Source organism: Perognathus longimembris, unplaced genomic scaffold, assembly GCF_023159225.1.
Source record: "Perognathus longimembris pacificus isolate PPM17 unplaced genomic scaffold, ASM2315922v1 HiC_scaffold_5531, whole genome shotgun sequence".
In the NCBI taxonomy this organism is placed as follows: Eukaryota; Metazoa; Chordata; class Mammalia; order Rodentia; family Heteromyidae; genus Perognathus; species Perognathus longimembris.
In genome coordinates this window covers 8,181-27,576 of record NW_025960969.1, presented here as the reverse complement: position 1 = coordinate 27,576, position 19,396 = coordinate 8,181, and the positions used below count along the sequence as shown (strand labels likewise).

Sequence of the window (19,396 nt, the reverse complement as noted above, 5' to 3'; positions counted from 1 at the left end):
TTTTGCCCACTTGATTGCCAGGCCTCACCTTGAACTTAATGAAGATCTGAGCAGCTCTGTTGTAGTCCCACTCATTGTCCATAAGGCACCTGTGGAGGGAGAGACACAGGATTACTAACACAGGACAGACACACCGAACACAAAATGCTACCACTTAAGCCAGTGCTACCCATTTGCTGGAACACGTGGCCAGAGTGAGCACTGCTGTAATGATGAAGAAAGACCAGTGGAAACCAAAGTGTTTGTCACTGACACTCATAGTAGAGTTCAATGCAGAGTCAGAAGGGTACAGTGGCTCAAGACTGTAATCCTAGAGGAGAGGAAGATGGCGCCGTCACAATAGGGAGGCACCCGAACTCGCTCCAACCAAATAGTGAGCTGGGAACCCCAACACCCAACACCCAACACCCCATCAAGAGACCAGCAAACCCAACAACCAGAAGCAACAGAGAAACACAGGAAACGAAAAAGAACAAAAAATGAGGAGCCTATAACCTGCATGGAGCCGGAAAATCTCTGGGGTACCCCTCCCCCCCGCCGACCCCGGCCCGAACAGGGCCAGGCTGGGAAAGGGGACCCGGCGCTGGTAAACGGGACTGCAGACCGTCAGCGACCAGAGAAAGCAACAGCCGAAAAGTCACGCTAGGAGTGCAGAGTCCAGACAGCAGGAGCTCCACGGGCCCCAGACCGAGTGCAGACGGTGGCGCGGGACCGGAGTCACGGGATCGATCGGGCGGCGCTGATGGGGAGAGCCAACGGGGAGAGCCGGGACCACCGCCACCACCAAACGACCGATCGCCACACCACAGCACCCCAGCCCCAAAAAGCCCACAGCAGCACGGGACACACACACAATCCCGGACCAGTAAGTTCCCCATTGCCCAACCCCCCCCCAATGGGAGACCACCTCTAGCAGAGACCCAAACCCTACAAAGAAGCTAGAGCTCCCTCCCTCCCCTCCCTATCCCGAGGGCACACAGGAGCCGCGTATCTGGTGGGTCTAGGACCCTACAGCCTCTGGGAGGACACGGGAGCTAGCTCCCGTGTCCTCCCAGAGGCGGAGCAGCGCCCAACAAAGTGACCAGGAAACACCTTAGACAGGCATCCCCCAAAGCCCTGAACCTTTCCGCACCAGCCCCACCCTCCCCCAACAGGGGCCGGGGGACTGGTAGGCCTTGGAATGCCACCTGAGGCGCCCTGGTCGGTGCGGACTTTTTGAACAACAGTCACAGGCTTGTTGGTGTGCAACACCAGCCCAGCAGGGACACCTGGGCCCGAACACACGCCCCCCCCCAGTGGAGGCGCAGAGTGTCTGTGGGCACCAACCCGCACCCAGACACGTGAACCTGCTGGGGCCCACGCATACCGCCCCCCACAGCAGACGCACGAGAGGACACAAGCACCCTCCAACAACTCAGGGCAACACGCCCCCAAAGGAAACACTAGAGCGCACTCGCACGTGCCCCCCGGAGGGCCAGCGTGGGTCAGCGTGCTAGCCCTCCAGCAGGAGGATCTATTTCCCAACCCCCGGCGGGAGCGCACAAACGGGCAAGCTGCCCCCTCAGCAGCAACACCCGCTCTGATAAGCGCACTCCACACAGGTGGGCAGGGCCCCACAGCGGCAGCGCCCGCTCTGAGAGGTGCACTCCGCACAGGTGGGCGGGCCACCCCTCAACAGCAACACCTGCTCCCACAGGAGCACTCCGCACAGGTGGGCGAGCCGCCTCTCAGTGACAATTCTCAATCTGAGAGGTGAGCTCTTCTGAACACAGCACCTAGTGGGAAAAGAAACAAAGAAGAGAAAAGTCTCCATGCCACGCTGAATCAGCGACCCGCAAACACCCATCAGGGACACACCAGGGTCAGCACAACACAGCGGCAGGGCACAGTCCTGCAGAGAAAGACACAGAACCTACCCACCCCCAAGTGCAGTGAGGGTGACTGCCTCGGCAACAACCGAGATGGTCACGCTCACCCATTGGGCAGTAAGGTTCAACAGCCAAACTCAAACCCAGAGCCAGGACACAAACAAGTCTCCACTGACGGACCAGCGGGAACCAGCACAAAGCCAAGCCAAGGGCACCACCTACAGATCTCCAGATGTGCAAATCACAAAGACATATTACAAATTTCATGAAAGGTCAAGCCAACTCGTCAGCTCCAAAAAGTAGTATGACTGAAGAGGAGATGGAGAATAAAAAAAAAAAAATGAGAATAAGATAGAAGAAATGATCAAAAGCCTCAGGACCAAATTCAGAAAACAGATACAGGAGCTTAGAATGGAAGTCTCAAAAAATCTACAGGAAATCAAGAAAGAAATGGAAGCAAAAATGGATACAGTGCACTCCTCCATTAAAGAAGACCTTAACATCCTGAGAAACGAAATGCATGGGAAAAATAGACTCAAAATACAACTCTTTAAAAGAAGAATTCACCACGATGAGAGCTGATCTGGCAACCATAAACAGCTCGATGTCATCCATAAACTCCACACTGGAAGCCACATCACAAAGAATTGATCATATTGAATCCCGAATCTCTCTTTTGGACGACGATGCAGCTGATACGAACCAGAAAATTACCTACCACACTCCAAGAAACGGTTAAACTCCAGGGCAGACTAATCCAGGAGCTAGTGGACAAAGACAAGAGATATAATCTATGTATCATAGGAATAGATGAAGGAGCGGAATACCAGAGCAGAGGGCTACAACACATTTTCAATAGAGTTATTGCAGAAAACTTCCCCAATCTCACAAGGGACCACACCCAAGTAACGCAAGCCTATAGGACACCTAGCAGACCAGACCCTAGAAGATCCTTGCCCAGGCACATAATAAGACTTCAGATCTCAAGAATAAAGAGCAAATTTTGAATGCAGCCAAAACGAAGAAAGAGCTATATTACAATGGAAAAAAGATCAGAATCACAGCAGACTTCTCCACATAAACCTACAATGCACGAAGAGCGTGGAAGAACACAATCCAAGTCCTCCAGGCCAACAATTGCCAACCCAGAATTAGATATCCAGCAAAACTAGAATTCACCTTCGAGGGAAAACCCAGATCTTTCCATAGCAAAGAGGATCTAAAGGAGGGGCTGGGGATATAGCCTAGTGGCAAGAGTGTTTGCCTCATATACATGAAGCCATGGGTTCAATTCCCCAACACCACATATACAGAAAACAGCCAGAAGTGGCGCTGTGGCTCAAGTGGCAGAGCAAGTGGCCTTGAGCAAAAAGAAGTCAGGGACAGTGCTCAGGCCCTGAGTCCAAGGCCCAGGACTGGGAAAAAAAAAAGAGGATCTAAAGGAGTATGTGAATAAAAAGCCAGCCTTACAGCGAATTCTAAGAGGGGAACCCCACCCAACAGAAAACGTACAGGACCCCCAGACAGAAACAGAAAGAAACTACAATAGCCAGAGCCCAACAGGAAGAGCAGCTCAATAAAGACAAGAAAAAAGGGAGAGGAAAAACAGCCTAACAGGAAAATGGAAGGGAACAAAACACTCTTATCCATGATCTCTTTGAATGTAAGCAGTATAAACTCTCCCATAAAGAGGAGCAGATTGAGAGAGTGGATCCGGAAACAAAGAGTTGCTATCTGTTGTTTTCAAGAGACCCATCTTACAGCAAGGGACAAAAACAGGCTTCGAATGAAAGGATGGAGCAAGATCTTCCAAGCAAACGCACCTACCAAAATGGCAGGAGTAGCCATCCTGATCTCAGACAAGCTGGACTTCTCATTAAAATCAACTCAAAAAGACAATGAAGGGCACTACATTCTAATACAAGGAAAAATCCAGAATCAAGACATCATGGTGATAAATTTATACTCACCGAACAAAAGAGGCCCTACATATGTCAAGCAAATTCTCACAGAACTACACAACAAGATAGACCCAAACACAATCATAGTGGGAGACTTTAATACTCCACTCTCTCCAAGAGACAGATCCAACACCAAGAGGATTAGCAAGGGAGCAGAAGACCTAAGTAACACCATATCCCAAATGGATCTGATAGATCTGTACAGAGTCTTTCACCCTACAGAGACCCAATACACATTCTTCTCAGCAGCCCATGGAACATACTCCAAAAGAGATCATGTCATAGCCCACACAAAGAACCTCAGCAAAAACAAAAGTATTGATGTCATCCCATGTATTATATCTGACCACAGTGGAATCAAGGTAACCCTCAATAACAAAGGATACCACAGAGGCTATACAAATACTTGGAGACTAAATCCCTCACTGTTATCTAACACTTGGGCCACAGACCAAATTAAGGATGTAATTAACGAATTCATAAGCCACAATGACAATGAAAATACATCACAAAGAAACCTATGGGATACAGCGAAGGTAGTGCTGAAAGGCAAGATCATTGCCCTCAGCACTCACATTAAAATAATGGAAGCAGAGGAGGTGAATAACCTCACGATGAAACTAAAACATCTGGAGAAACAAGAAAAAATCGAATCTGAAACGACTAGGAGGAGAGAGATCACAAAGATTAAAGAAGAGATAAATCTGATTGAAAATAGAAAGACCCTTCAACAAATAAATAAAACCAAAAGCTGGTTCTTTGAGAAAATAAATAAAATTGACAGACCCCTCGCAAGACTTACAAAAAAACAGAAGAGAAGAGACTCATATACGTAAAATCAGGGACTCCACCGGAAAAATTACAACAAATACACACGATATTAAAACAATCATAAGGAACTATTTCCAGAACCTCTACTCACTAAAAAACAATAATTTCACAGAAATGGATCAATTCTTAGAGAAGTATAAACTGCCCAAACTGAATCAAGAAGACATTAATCAACTAAATAAACCAATAACTTACAGCGAGATACAGGGGGTAATCAAGAGCCTCCCAACAAAGAAGAGCCCAGGCCCAGATGGATTCACCAATGAATTCTATAAAACCTTTAGTGAGGAGCTAATACCAATATTCCTCAAACTCTTCCACGAAACAGAAACAGAGGGAGAAATCCCAAACTCATTCTATGAAGCTAATACTATACTCATCCCCAAACCAGGCAAAGACCCAACAAAAAAAGAGAACTACAGACCAATATCACTAATGAACACAGACGCAAAGCTCCTCAATAAAATATTAGCTAACAGGATCCAGAAACTGATCAAGAAAATTATACATCATGACCAAGTAGGCTTCATCCCACAGACACAAGGATGGTTCAACATCCATAAATCAATTAATGTAATTCACCACATCAACAGAGCTAAGACCAAGAATCACATTGTTATCTCAGTCGATGCCCCAAAAGCCTTTGACAAAATACAACATCCATACTTGTTAAAAGCTCTGGAGAGAACAGGAATAGATGGAACATTCTTTAAAACAATAAAAGCCATATACAACAGACCAACTGCTAATATCATATTAAATGTGGAGAAACTAAAACCATTCCCCCTAAACTCAGGAACAAGACAAGGGTGCCCAATCTCCCCACTTCTTTTCAACATAGTGCTGGAATCCCTAGCCATAGCAATAAGGCAAGAGGAGGACATCAAAGGGATTCACATCGGCAAAGAAGAAATTAAACTATCCCTATTCGCAGATGACATGATCTTATATCTGAAGGACCCAAAAAACTCAGTCCCCAAACTCCTACACCTAATAAACCATTTTGGCAAAGTAGCGGGATACAAAATCAATCCACAAAAGTCAGAAGCTTTTCTGTACACCAGCAATGTACAAGCAGAAAAGGAAACTATGGAAACAATACCATTTACAATAGCTAAAAAAAGAATAAAGTACCTAGGGATCAACCTAACCAAAGACGTGAAGGACCTATTTAATGAGAACTATAAAAATCCAAAAAGGGAAATCAAAGAGGACACAAGGAGATGGAAAGACCTCCCATGCTCATGGGTGGGCAGAATCAATATAGTGAAAATGGCCATATTGCCCAAAAATTGTTATACAAATTCAATGCAATCCCCATCAAGATCCCAGCTACATTCTTCACTGAAATGGAGAAAGCAACTCATAAATTCATATGGAACAGCAAAAGACCTAGAATAACCAAAGCAATTCTAGGCAAAAAAAAAAAAAAAAAAAAAAAAGCAGTGTAGGAGGTATCACAATACCAGATTTCAAGCTCTACTATAGAGCCATCATAACAAAAACAGCCTGGTATTGGTATAAAAACAGACCTGAAGACCGATGGAATAGAATTGAAGACCCAGAAATAAAACCGCACTCTTACAGTCAGCTGATATTCGACAAAGGAGCTAAAGACATACAATGGAAAACACATAGCCTCTTCAACTACTGGTGCTGGGAAAACTGGGCAGCCATATGTAGAAAACTCAAAGTAGACCACAGCCTTATCACCATGCACCAAGATCAACTCAAAATGGATCAAGGACCTCAACATCAGACCTGAATCCTTGAAACTACAGAAGGACAGAGTAGGAAAGACGCTTGAACTTATAGGCACAGGAAGGAACTTCCTGAATAGAGTCCCAGGGGCACAACAGATAGGGGAGAGACTCGACAAATGGGACTACTACAAAATAAAAAGTTTCTGCACAGCTAAAGACATAGCCACCAAACTAGAAAGACAGCCAACCATATGGGAAAAGATCCTCACCAGCACAGCAACAGACAAAGGCCTAATATCCGTCATCTCCAGAGAACTCAAAAAACTAAGCCCCTCCAAGCCCAGTAAACCAATTAGGAAATGGGCAAAGGAGCTAAAGAGAGACTTAACAAGAGAAGAGATAAAAATGGCAACGAAACATATGAGGAAATGTTCAACATCCCTGGCAGTAAAGGAAATGCAAATAAAAACAACCCTGAGATACCACCTCACTCCAGTTAGAATGGCCTATACTCTGGAACTCAGGCAACAACAAATGCTGGAGGGGGTGCAGGGAAGAGGAAGCCTTCTCCATTGTTGGTGGGAGTGCAAATTAGTACAACCACTTTGGAGAACAGTATGGAGGTTCCTAAAAAAGCTCAACATAGACCTACCCTATGACCCAGCCATACCACTCCTAGGCATCTATCCTGAACAACAGGCCTCAAGATATCAAAAAGACATCTGCATCTCCATGTTTATTGCTGCACAATGCACAATAGCCAAAATATGGAAACAACCTAGATGCCCCTCCACAGTTGAATGGATCCCAAAAATATGGTACCTATACACAATGGAATATTACATAGCGATTAGAAATGGTGAAATATTGGTATTCGCAGGGAAATGGTCAGAACTTGAACAAATAATGTTGAGCGAGACAAGCCTAGAACACAGAAAACAAAGGGGCATGATCTCCTTGATATATGACTGTTAGGGTGGGGGGAGGGGGAGACAGTAGAGACCAGGTCTGTGAAACCAAAACCTTCTTGTCAAACGGTATTTCCCACAGGTTTGGGTCAGCGTCCCTACATTATGTAACTAAAACCAAACAACTACTCAACATATAAAGGTCAAAAATAGACCTCTCAGCGGATCACAATAGCTTAAAAGCTATGTATGTATGTTCATATAAGACAAGGATAAGCAAACTCTATTGTTGACATTACATTGAAAGCCCTACGCCTTTGGCGTAGGCCACGTGGCTACTGTATATGTTTTTGGTACACTGTGTATTGTATATATGTCTACCTGATCTAGGGAAGGGAAAGAAAAACAGGGTGTAAGATATCACAAGAAATGTACACACTGCCATATTATTTAACTGTACCCCTTTTGCACAACACCTTGTCAAAATTTTTTTTTTTTTTGGCCAGTCCTGGGGCTTGGACTCAAGGCCTGAGCACTGTCCCTGGCTTCTTTTTGCTCAAGGCTAGCACTCTGCCACTTGAGTCACAGTGCCACTTCTGGCCATTTTCTGTATATGTGGTGCTGGGGAATCGAACCCAGGGCCTCATGTATATGAGGCAGGCACTCTTGCCACTAGGCCATATCCCCAGCCCCTCAAAATTTTTTTAATAAATAAATTTTTAAAAAAAGAATGTAATCCTAGCTACTTGGGAAGTGGAGATTGTTGGGCTGTGGTTTGAGGCAAGCCTGAGCATAAATGTTGGCAAGACTCCATCTCAACCAATGTCCCAGCGTGGCCGTGGCACACCCATTATCCCAGCTATGGGGGAGGCATTAATGGCTGAGTACAGTGGCATATGCCTGTCATCTCCAGCAACACAGTGACACACAAGTAGGAGAACTGTAGCCTAGAATGGCCTGGGCATAAAGTGAGACCTAATCTCAAAAGAAACAAAACAAGTGGGCTGGGAATATGGCCTAGTGGTAAAGTGCTTGCCTCATACACATGAAGCCCTGGGTTCGATTCCTTAGCACCACATATATAGAAAAAGCCAAAAGTGGCTCTGTAGCTCAAGTGGTAGAGTGCTAGCCTTGAGCTAAAAGAAGCCAGGGACAGTGCTCAGGCCCTGAGTTCAAGCCCCAGGACTGGCACAAAAACAAAACAAAACAACACAAAAACAAAACAAGGCAAAAAGGGGCTGGAGGCATGCCCACCAAGTGGCATAGGAGGCATGGCCTCAAGTGATAGAACACCTCCCTAGCAAGTGTGAGGCCCTGTGTTCAGTACTGCCAGGAATAAAACCTAAAAATAAAAATGAAGAATTTAAAGCCAAAGAAGAGATGTGTTCAAATGAGCAAACGAGCTTAATACCTACCAGTTTTCAAAAGATGCTCTAGGAAATAACAAACGGGACAAATGGGAGTGTAAAAGAGAAATTCCCAATTGTTTTGTTGATTGAGATATAAGGCACATTCCATGGCTTTCTAGTATGTTCACAACATTGTGTAGCCATCCCTACAACCTATCTGGTTGCAAGACAGCTTTATTGCCTCAAAACCAAAAACTGGTCAACTGTTAAGAGATCACTAGCCTAGCATCTTCACACTTCTCTAAGACTCTGGAAACTTTGAACCTGCCTTCAGTCTCTATGGAATTATCTATTTCTCGAAATTTTGTTTAAGTGCAATCATTCACTATTTGGTTGTTCGTGACTGGCTTCATTCACTCAGCACAACGTTCTCAAGGTTCATCAGTGAACATGAAATTGTGGGTTTTATTTTTCCATTTACTTGGGTCTTCTTCAAAAAAATTCAGTCACATTTCTGAAGATTTTAGATAATAAGATTGGCTGCTTTTAGTGTATCAGCATGGAATCTAAGAATTGGAAACAAGAGGTTCCTATTATGTCCTATATGTAGGTTTTTTTCTGTTTTAGTTTTCTGTACCCCTTGTCTTGTGTATAAGTCTATCTGGGGTGTGGAAGGGAAAGACAAAAAGTGAACTAATGCATCATTGATACTCGACACTATGTTGGAAATGAACTTTACAACTTGGGGGGAGGGAGAAGGGAGTAAGGAGGAGTAAGCGGGAGAAAATGAGGGATGGGGTAACAGTGTTTAAAAACAAATGTACTCATTACTTGTGGCGATGTGACACCACACCCCGCCCCCTGCCCATTCATCATGATTTCAATCAAGAGGGGGGGGAAAAAAAAAAAGATCGGCTTCTTTATATTTGTCCTTAAGTGTTTTAGTCTTCCTGATGCTTTTGTAAATTGGCTTGTTCTCTTTAGTTCACGGTTGGACTGCTTGTTCCAAGTACAGAGAAGCAGAAATGGTTTTTGTAGACACCTGTCGTATTCCACAACTTTGCTGAACCTGCTTGTTAGTCCTCATGGTTTGCCGTCATAGATTCTTTGAATTATCCATAGACCAATTAATGTGATTTGACTACTACATTATTTCAAACATTCTTTACGTATGTAGGTACAAAAGTGTGTGGGAAAGTAGCATCATTTTTCTCATGTTTGCCCATAAAGAGAAAAAAGAAAATATATCCACCCAGACACTTTCCTAAATGTCCTGTGAGTACCCACTATTGTCTCTACTGTCCCTTCCTCCATCCATACCCGGCACTCACTTCTCAGACCAATCGAGTTTCATCCCAGACTGGATGGAGAATGACTGCACCATTTCACATTGCACTGGAGAGAGGGTGGGTCTCGCATCGGGAGCCACGAGAGAGGAGAAGGTGCCTGAGACCTCCTCAGAGGTGGTGTCCCTCACAAACAGCTGGTCATTCACGATGCACAGACTAGAGGAAAAACAGTTCCTGAAACCACCAGACAGGCAGATGACAGCTGGCCCCTGCCCCCCACCCCCTCCCTCAAACAGGGTCCTTTTGAACCACTGCCATTCAAAAAGCAGATTCATTCCCTGTCCCTATTTTACAGGGTAACAAGATTCCTTGGCCGTTTGGTATCCACAGAACCCATCCTGGGAAAGACTGTCAGGTTCATAGGGTTTGCAGAAGTAATATCCCAATGCATGCATCCTAAAGCCCAGGGTACTCTTGTTCCCATTCCTAGGGGAAGACGAAGTCACAAACAAGACAAGTAATTTGGCCAAGGTGACAGTGGGGGTCAGGATGAAAACTAGGTTGTATTCCTAACTCCAGAGCCCCTTCTCTTAACCCCGAGGCTAGACTAATCCTTGGAACTACCACCTGACCATCCATTATAGTGGAACACCTTGAGGATGGTGCCACTCCTCTGATGGATGTTCCCACCCACAGCACAACACAATACAATAGAATACAATACAATACAATACAACACAACACAACACAACACAACACGTTAAGACACTAACTTTGTTCCGCTGCCAGGAATAGCAATGATGGTCCGGGTGAAGGCACGGATACAATTCTCTGAATTTCCCCCTGCTTCTAGGACAACAATACCCCTCCCTTAGAGCTGCACAGTCTCGACATATTCTCAGACTATTCCACACGTGAGGTCGTACACTGAAGGGAGGGGTGTGTGTCTGGAAGATTGCTGTAATTTGGATTCAGCAGGGCACGGTGGGAATTGGAAGGCAGAATTAGGAATGCTCTGCTACTGGTGATGGGACCTCTATGGCATGTCAGGACTGGTGAAAAAAATACACACTTCCAATATTTACTCGGTTCATCTTTCCCATCTGCCACAGAGATGGGTTTAATGAGCCCCATTTTGCACTTGGGGAAATACAGAGGTTGAGTAAATGAAGTGGGTCCAAGGACATGAGCAAGGAACTGGGGTGAGAACCCTCAGTCCACAAAGCCCGTGTCCCTAATGCATAAGTGGTGGGGCAGACAGGCATGGACCTAGGTCAGACCCGAATGGTTCGTGGGCAGGGTAGGGCATGGGCAGGAGAATGGAAAGGTGAGAATAAGGGGGAAAGGCACCGAATCTGGGCAGCTGGCAGGGCCCTGGGTGGGAAGGTGAGGGAGCAGAAGGGGATCTAGAGACACCCACCTTCCCGGAACAGCCCACTGACAGAGAAGCAGAGCATCTTTTCCTGAAAGGGAAGAACACGGGAGCTCAGGATCTCGCTTAACTTCCCACACCACTCCAGCTATCTGGAACTGTCGGGAGTGGAAGCAGTTGCTCACCGTGTGGTAACACACGTCCATCATAAATGAACTGAGATCATGCTGGGTTTGGGGCAAGGAACGGAGGGATTCCACAATGTCATGTCTCCCATATTTCAGCAGCTTCCTCTGCACACCTGTAGATAAGCAGTGATCATTTGACTGCCATAGCCTGGCCCTGGGCCCCTGAGACTCTCCCCTTCTCACTCCATCTCCTGCCCGGCCTTCCCCTTCACACAATTACAGGGATCCTTAAGAGTGGTCAAATTCCTGTTGTGCTTGAAGTACTCGCTCAAGCAGCTCCTAGGAGATAAAAAGAGGAGCAAGAGGTGGTAGTCCAGCCAGTGCAGTGTCCCAGAAGCTGGGGCGCCAGGTGGCTGCAACCAGAGTCAGACTTGTGACACTCACTCTCCTGGGCCACTGGCATTGGCAGGGAGAGACACAGAGAAGCAGGCCTCATCATGGTAAGCACCGAGGAGATTCTGGCGATCTCCATTGTCAAAGACAGAGTAATACCTGTTGGAGGAAGGTGGGGGTGGGGTGGGGGCAACGGGACAGGCATTTGCTGTGATCTGAAACCCAAATAAGACCCAACCCCTTCCTCTGATCAGGCGTGTGCCCAAGTGGCCCAGGTCCTGTGCCCAGCCCCTCTTCCTCATGGTCCCTGGGGCACTCACTCCTTCAGGAACTGTAAGAGTCTCTCCCTCAGCGCCTCTTCTTCATCTGCTTGCTGGAATAAAAAGTGATTCAAATGATGCAGCTTGATAAAGACACCCCCTCCCCACTCCCCCCCCAGGGGACAAGCATCATCTGCATCTCTTGGTCCTCTTCCTCACCCTGCTGGGGCTCACCAACCAGCGAGCATCAGTGCCAGGGGCAACTGGTGGGTCAAATTGGTGGCCATCCTGAGGAAAGGAAGAGAAGGTCTACAACACATGTCAGGGGGTAACACTGGGTGAACAGGGAGGTGAAGAGGCCCGAGGGTAGAGTGGCCAGAGTTTGGGCATGAAACAGCCGTGGAAACAGCACAGGTTAGGTTCCAGTGGGCAGCTGAATTTGGGGGGTCCCGGAACTCCCTACCGAGTTTGTTACATGCGATCTGCATGTGCATATGTGTCTTTGTGAAAGTGCTCATGGAAACATGTTTTCCAAGGGAGAATCTTCATGTCTTTTTCAGGAGTGCACAACATCCGAAACGGATGGTGGGGTGGTGGAAATATGTGAGTGAGACAAAAAACAAAAGGCTTGGGGGCAGGTGTGTGGGTTATGTTCCTGAGGAACAGGAGACCGTGATGAAGGTAGGTACTTACCAGCCACAACAACTGGGGGAAGTAATTGTAGATGGCCCTGTCCAAAAACCAAAACCAAACACCAAGTTGGAGTGATTGCTCTGTCTTTGTCCCACTGGCTCTCATTCCTCTCCTCCTGCTCCTGCCAGCTGGGTATACTGCACCCACCTGGCCCTAATCCGGGGCCAAGGGAAGCCAAAATGAGAGTACAGGCTCCAGGGCCTCCATGTCCACCCCGTTCCCTGTCATCTCCTCTTCTTCCTCTCCTCTGAGTCCACACAGAAGGCTCCGCAGGGACAAGGGAAGCACGGGAGAAGCCAGGGCACTGCTCTGCTTCACCACTGGGTGGCCAGCATTCTGAAGGGCATGGCCTAGCCAGGCCAGGTGAGGCAAGGCTGAAGAGGTGAGGGAAGGAGGCAGGGGTGGGGCAGAGCCGATGATGTGCACAGAATGGAAGAAAACATAGGAGACATAAGGTGGTGGAGTGGGGGCTACACAGGAGACAAGTGACAAAGGACAAAGGAAGAAAAGCAAAGGGAAAGCCAAAGAAAAAGGAGAAGGGAAATGAGAAGGGAAAGGGAAAGACAAAGGGAATGGGAAAGGGGAAGACGTAGGGGAAGGACTTCGAAAGGGAGGGAGATGGAAAGGGAAAAGGAACATCCCAATCCTCCCCAACTCTGGTGCTGAAGCTCAGAGTGAGCTGTACATAGGAACCGGAGCTTCCTGGGAGTCAGAAGTTGTTTCCCAGAATGATTTAGGCATGAAAGGGCAGGCCCCGACACACCATGGGTTAGAGGACACGTGGTTCCTTTCTGTGGATACTTTGCTAGCTCCCATGCACAGGCCTCTGCATACCCGTGACTCTGTTGGGTCTGTGTCCTCCCCACAGACCAGGTTCTTCAGGAGCAGGTAGGATGTTCCCACATGGAGGGAAGGGATGGGGGGGGGGTCAACACTCCTGAGAGGCCTGCCCTTCCTCTCCCAAGCTCCTCTGCCCTCGGCCTTCCTCTCCTGCTCCAGGATGCAGCCTGCCTTCCCAAATCTGGATCCTCGATCTAGGGAACTCAGGCTCGCAGAGGGCACAGCTGCCCAGGAAGGGGGACTGGCATTACCAGGTATTAACCAACCTTTGATAAGCAGCCTGGTCTCGGAAGTTCCTGCACAGTGGGTTCCCGTCTAGCCACAGCTCGTCCAGTTTCAGCCCTTTCACCTTGTTCAGCTCTAAGACTGACCTCAGCTGAGGGAGACCAGGAGGGGGCAGGTAAGCTCTCTGGGAAAGACAGTCCTGGGGCCTTGCACACACAGTCCCCACCCTCACCCACAGGTTCCTTTGTCTGTTTCTTGCCACCACCCAATGCGCACCGCCACCCATCCTCCATCCTCCCAAATGTCATGTGACTCCCCATCTCACCTGGTTTCGGGAAAGGTCCAGAATCCTGACGTCAGGGCCACTGTCTGCAATGTCACTCAGGGCATCCAGCCGATAGAGTTTGTTGTTGCTCAAGTTCAAGTATGACAGCTTTAGGGGAGGGAAAATGAGGGCAAGGATTATCATCTAGAGCCTGGGACACACACCTGCCCTGCACCTCATCCCTTCCAAGTCCATGACTGACTCCAACAAACAGCAGCCCTTGACCCAGGGCCTCACCTCAGGGAAACTGTTCTGAATGATCTGCACAGCAATGTCCATGCAGTGTCTTCGATTCAGGACAAACTCGATATCGTGGTCCACCAAATCTTCAAGAAGTGGAGAGGGAATCAGAGGGTTGAGAGGGGCCCCGACCAACAGAACAGCACCAGCACAGAACCTTCCCTGGGTTACTGCCCCTAGACCTTCCTCTCAGACAGATCCCTCTGCCCTCGAGTCCCCTAACACTACAGTTGTCAGCTATACCTGGGTCAAAGCGGAGTTTCTGGAGGTCCAGAGCTTGCTCTTCCATATCATAGCGTTTCTTCATGGTCAGCTGTAGAGACAGAGATGGAGACAGAGCCTCCCTAGGCTTTGAATAGTGTCTTGATGATAGGAACATCAAACCGTGGGGGGAAGGAGAGAGAGGTGGGGCTGGGACGCAGCGCACACCGTGCCTTTTGTCTGCATTACCTTGATCTGCTCTAGTTGTTCATCTGTAAACTTGTACCGCACCGAGTAGGGTACAAAAGAAGGACTGACAAAGATAGATACCTGTGTGAAGGAGAGGTGGGTTCAGCATCAGGACCTCTAAACCCAAGGATGTCCACAAGGCCTTGGCCCATTCCTCCTCCCTCCCCTAGGCCCAGGTATGACCAATGCTCACAGCACACACCTTTTGGCTCTTCTCACCACGGATCTTGTAGCAGATGTCCCTCAGTGCGTCGGCAACACTGGTACCCTCGACAAAGAATTGGGCCCAGCTTCTGTCATAGTGGAACTACAAGGCAGAAGCAATGCTGTCAGAGGCTAAGAACCCCTGGCTGGGCCTGGCGTGGCCTCTCCCCATCCCCTATGCCCACCCAGGTTGTCTTCACCATCCTCTTACATCAACCGGGGTAAAGGGCACACTGCAATAGCTCTGGATGGAATTCATTAGCCATGTCTTGTCATATCTTCTCCCACAGGGGATCTAAGGGTAAAAGCAGCCGGAGAAGAGATACAATGGGGACAACACGGAATCGGGATGGAGAACACACTCAACAAGGGTTCCTACCCAACCTAGGTGGCTTTAAAGGACTACTAATGGGGCCACTGGTATGGTTCCTTGTTGAAGTGTGTTTGAGGGGGGTGTGTGCGCGTGTGTGTTGGTGCTGGTGCCTGACATCAAGGCCTGGGCCCTGTCCCTGAGCTCTCTTTGCTCAGGGGATAGCGCTCTACCATTTGAGCCACTGCTCCATTTTCACCTTTTACTGGTGGCTAAGTAAGACATAAGAATCTCACGAACTTTCCTGCCTGTGAGGGCTTCAAACCCTGATCCTTCCTCAGGTTTTAGCCTCCCGAGTAACTAAGAAAGCAGACAATGGTGCTTGGTGTTTCCTTTGTTTTTGTGCCACTATTTTTTTTTTCCAATTAACCAACTCTTGGTATCCAATGCAACTGTCCTTCTCTTCAGTGTCAGAATACTCTACCCAATAAGCACCTTGCCAAGACACTCACCTTGACCTTGAACCACTCCTGCATCGCTCCTTTTACCGTGTCCTGTCCCATCGCTCCCTCTCCAGGTTGTCCTTCCTCCCCTGCAGCATTGTCCGATTGGTCTCCAGTTTTCCCGTTGCTTCTCCACCTGTTCTGTTGGCTGGCATAACGAGGGCTGGGAAAGGAAGAAAAGGAAAATGTTTGGAAATTCTCCTGATACTTCTGGCCTTACCGATGAAAGGGATCCCACTGCGTCTGCTCTACCATAATCCCAGCCCCACCATTCCTCAGTTTCTCGGTCAAGAAAGACCACAGAGTGCAAAAGAGTTGCAAAGTCCCCGGGGCTGCTACATGCAAACCAGGCTGGCTGCCTTACCGTCTGCCTTGTGGGTCATTAGAGCCCTGAAACGCGTCCACATTTTTGCCATCCTTTTGCAGCCTGGAAGCTGAAGAATCACACTCAGTATGATGACCATTCCTCCTTCTAAAACTACCATGCAAAGCATTCCCACTAATCCCTCCAGGAAAACTACTACCGTTTCTGTACTCTGCAGTTGGGGAAAACAGCACAAGTTTAAAGACACATCCATAGCCGGGCCCCAGTGGCTCACGGCTGTAATCCTACCTGGTCAGGATGCTGACATCTGTGGAACATGGTTTAAAGCCAGCCCAGGCAGGAAAGTCGGTGGGACTCTCATCACCAATTAACCACCCAAAGGTTGGAAGCACAGCTATAGCTCGAGTCATAGAGCCCTAGCCTTGAGTAAACATCTCGGCGACAGCTCCCCAGTCCTGATTTCAAGCCCCAGGGCTGACATAAAGGCACCATCATACTCTGATGACCATGCACCACATCATGGACTAACACCACGGCAGGGAAAGCAAATTGCCACTCTCAGCCAGGCACTGGTGGCTCCTGCCTTCTAACCCTAGCGATTCAGGAAACTGAGACCTGAGAATTGAGATCCAAAGCCAGGTTGTGCCGAAAAACAGCAAGATGCCTAGCTCCAGTTAAATGGTCAAAAACAGGAACTTGGGAGTTGTGGCTCAAAGGTAGTGTGTCAGCTTGGAACCAAAAAAGCTGAGCAAGAGCACAAAGCCCTGACTTCAAGTCTCAGCTCAGGCGCATACACGCACGCACACACACGCACAATGTTCCATCCCCTTCCCCCCATTACGCAACAACGGACAGCAGTCTCAGAAAGCACACACCTCACACCTCTGCCTTTCCAAATCAGAGACAGATATTGAGTTAAAAAGTGGAGAGGTCTTTGTAAACAACACAAGTGAGGGTGTGATAATGTGTGTGCTCCTGGCAGACATGCCCTACTGGGTTAGACAGGACGGGGTCTCAGTCCAGCTTTCTCTCAGCCGGCTCTTGTCTAAGGTCCACACTGGTAGCTGGGAGGCCACGTCACCTCTCTGAAACCTACCAAATCCAATCTGCTCCTACCTGATTCTGTGGACAGTCAGCAAAACATACTTGGGCAGTTGATGTAGTACAAGCTTTAATGGCAAGTGGGACTGACTGAGGTGCTAACCCCCTAAACTGTGTCCCCCCCGCCCCCCGCTTTCACCATTGCCCTGCACACTACTCAGCTCAACTACCCACAGCAACTTTCTCTTCGTCCAGTGGAAATGCTGACTTCGACCCAGCTGACAGCCCTTCCCCAACTACTCAACACTATGAACAACAGTGCAAATTTAGCTGGAATGATGCGCATTAGCTACCCTTTCCGCCAGTTTAGACATTTTCCTGTTTTCTTGCCGTTGCCAATTCCTAGTTGGATTCCATTATGGTCAGGGAACACACATTGTAAGATTTCAGCTCTTTCTGATTAGCTGAAGGCTGCTTCACAGCCTGTGCCCTCTCCTATCTCTCTGAAAGCTACAGGGCGATTGAAACGTAAGTGTACTCTGTGGCTATTGGATTGAGTGTTACAGTCATTCCTTATTGATTGCATCCTTGCCGATTTTCCCTCCAGTAATTTTAGAGTGGGGAGCTAACGGCCTCAACTACCCTTGTGGAATTAGGTGTGTTTCTGTGATGTCACGGACTGAACCCCAGGCCTTGTACCTACTAGGCAAGCACTCTACCCCTCTTTGAGCCACATGCCCTGCCTTGATATTAGTTATTTCTCCATCCAGCTTTATCGGCATTTGCCTCATGCACTTTGAAGAGCTTGTTTGGTGCATGTGTATTCAGGATGCATATGTCTTCCTTTTGTTACCATCATGTAACCCTTCTCACTGTGTTGTTCTGACAGCTAGTCTATTGGGTGGTAAAGCATTAGGTGTGTTTATAAAGTCTTTGAGTTGTATCTCACCCAGTATTCACTCCCAGGACTTGCCCACCCCACTCTCTCCACCAGTGAATGTGATCCATAGGAGGCAAGACTGGGAATGGTGTCTTCTGTTTGCTCGTTGTTTGGGCACCTACAGGAGTAAGATAGTTTCAGCCCTCTCACCCATAGGTAATTTCAAGAAGGGTATTGTAGTTTTGTCACAGGCAACTGGAACTGTGGGCCAGCAAAGGACACAGAGATTAAGGAAAGAAGACGATCAGACACCAGCTTTCCTGGGCGCTGATATCTAGGTCCTCTAAGACTGTGAGTCAGAAATACTCAGAATCTCAGAGAACCAAAAGGTGTGGGAAAAAAGTGGGTTCACTCCTGAACTGATCACGGATGCACCAACTAGAGACCATGCCTCAGTTTATTACTTCAGGAGCTAGAAGTTTATTTTCTCCACTTGTGAACCAATATATCAGGGCAGGTACTGGAGGCAAAGTCAAACGTGAAGAGATCTTTTGTCACAGGAGATTTTGTTGCTCTAGGCATCAAACCTTGCTTGGATGTGACCTGGAGTACTCTGGTTCTCTCATACTACACAGGCATCTGTCAGGAAATGCTCTTGACTCTGCCTACAAGACATACCCATTGTCTTGCCACTCCTCACCTCTTCCACTGCAAACTACCAAGGCAAGTCACCCACACTCATCTCCCTGATTATACTGTCCTCCAACTGGCACCTCTGCCTTTGCATTGCTCTTTCACCCTCTATTCTCAACACAGCAAAAAGAATGGTTTTTTTAGGGGAAGAAATAGTATGAAAGAGTGAAGGAGGGGAGGAGGGGAGGGAGGGAGGAAGGGAGAGAGGGAGGAAAGGCAGGGAGAATTGCTGGGAAGGGAAGGGAAGGGAAGGGACTGGGGGAAGGCAGGCAGGCAGGCCAGCAGCACAGCAGCAAAGCCTGCAAGGAACATTACTAGAAACATTTGGAGAATGCCAGGAAACGAATACATTTTCCTCAAAGTTGATAGACTATAGGGAAAGGTCAAAGAATTATGTGTAGTTTAGAAGGTCCCCGTGTGAAGTCAGGGTAGAGTCAGAGTCATTGTGAAGAGCCACCATGACTTGCCAAATACCAGCACTGGGGTCCAATTGCAAGAGTGAACTGCCTAACAGTTACTGTCAGGCAAGGCCTCTGCTTGGACTCGCACAGGGAAGTGGACATATGACGAAAATCCACAGAGTGAGCTGGCAGTAGTATACTACT

General features: G+C 47.8%; 1 protein-coding gene across 1 annotated transcript; it reads right to left on the bottom strand.

Annotated features, from left to right (window-relative positions):
- Positions 1-28: 28 nt before the first annotated feature.
- LOC125345329 (nuclear RNA export factor 2-like) lies at positions 29-16,107 on the bottom strand (the record flags this gene model as incomplete). The annotated part of the gene is made up of 19 exons (XM_048337558.1): positions 16,073-16,107; positions 15,862-16,015; positions 15,251-15,334; positions 15,038-15,142; positions 14,836-14,916; positions 14,629-14,698; positions 14,383-14,471; positions 14,146-14,253; positions 13,862-13,971; positions 12,945-13,002; positions 12,282-12,350; positions 12,123-12,175; positions 11,854-11,961; positions 11,690-11,748; positions 11,467-11,582; positions 11,330-11,372; positions 10,683-10,758; positions 9,952-10,125; positions 29-89 (listed from the first exon to the last, which is right to left on the bottom strand). Coding segments are annotated over exons 1-19 (1,653 nt in total), but the record flags the coding sequence as incomplete, so codon positions are not given.
- Between the last annotated feature and the right edge of the window lie 3,289 nt (positions 16,108-19,396).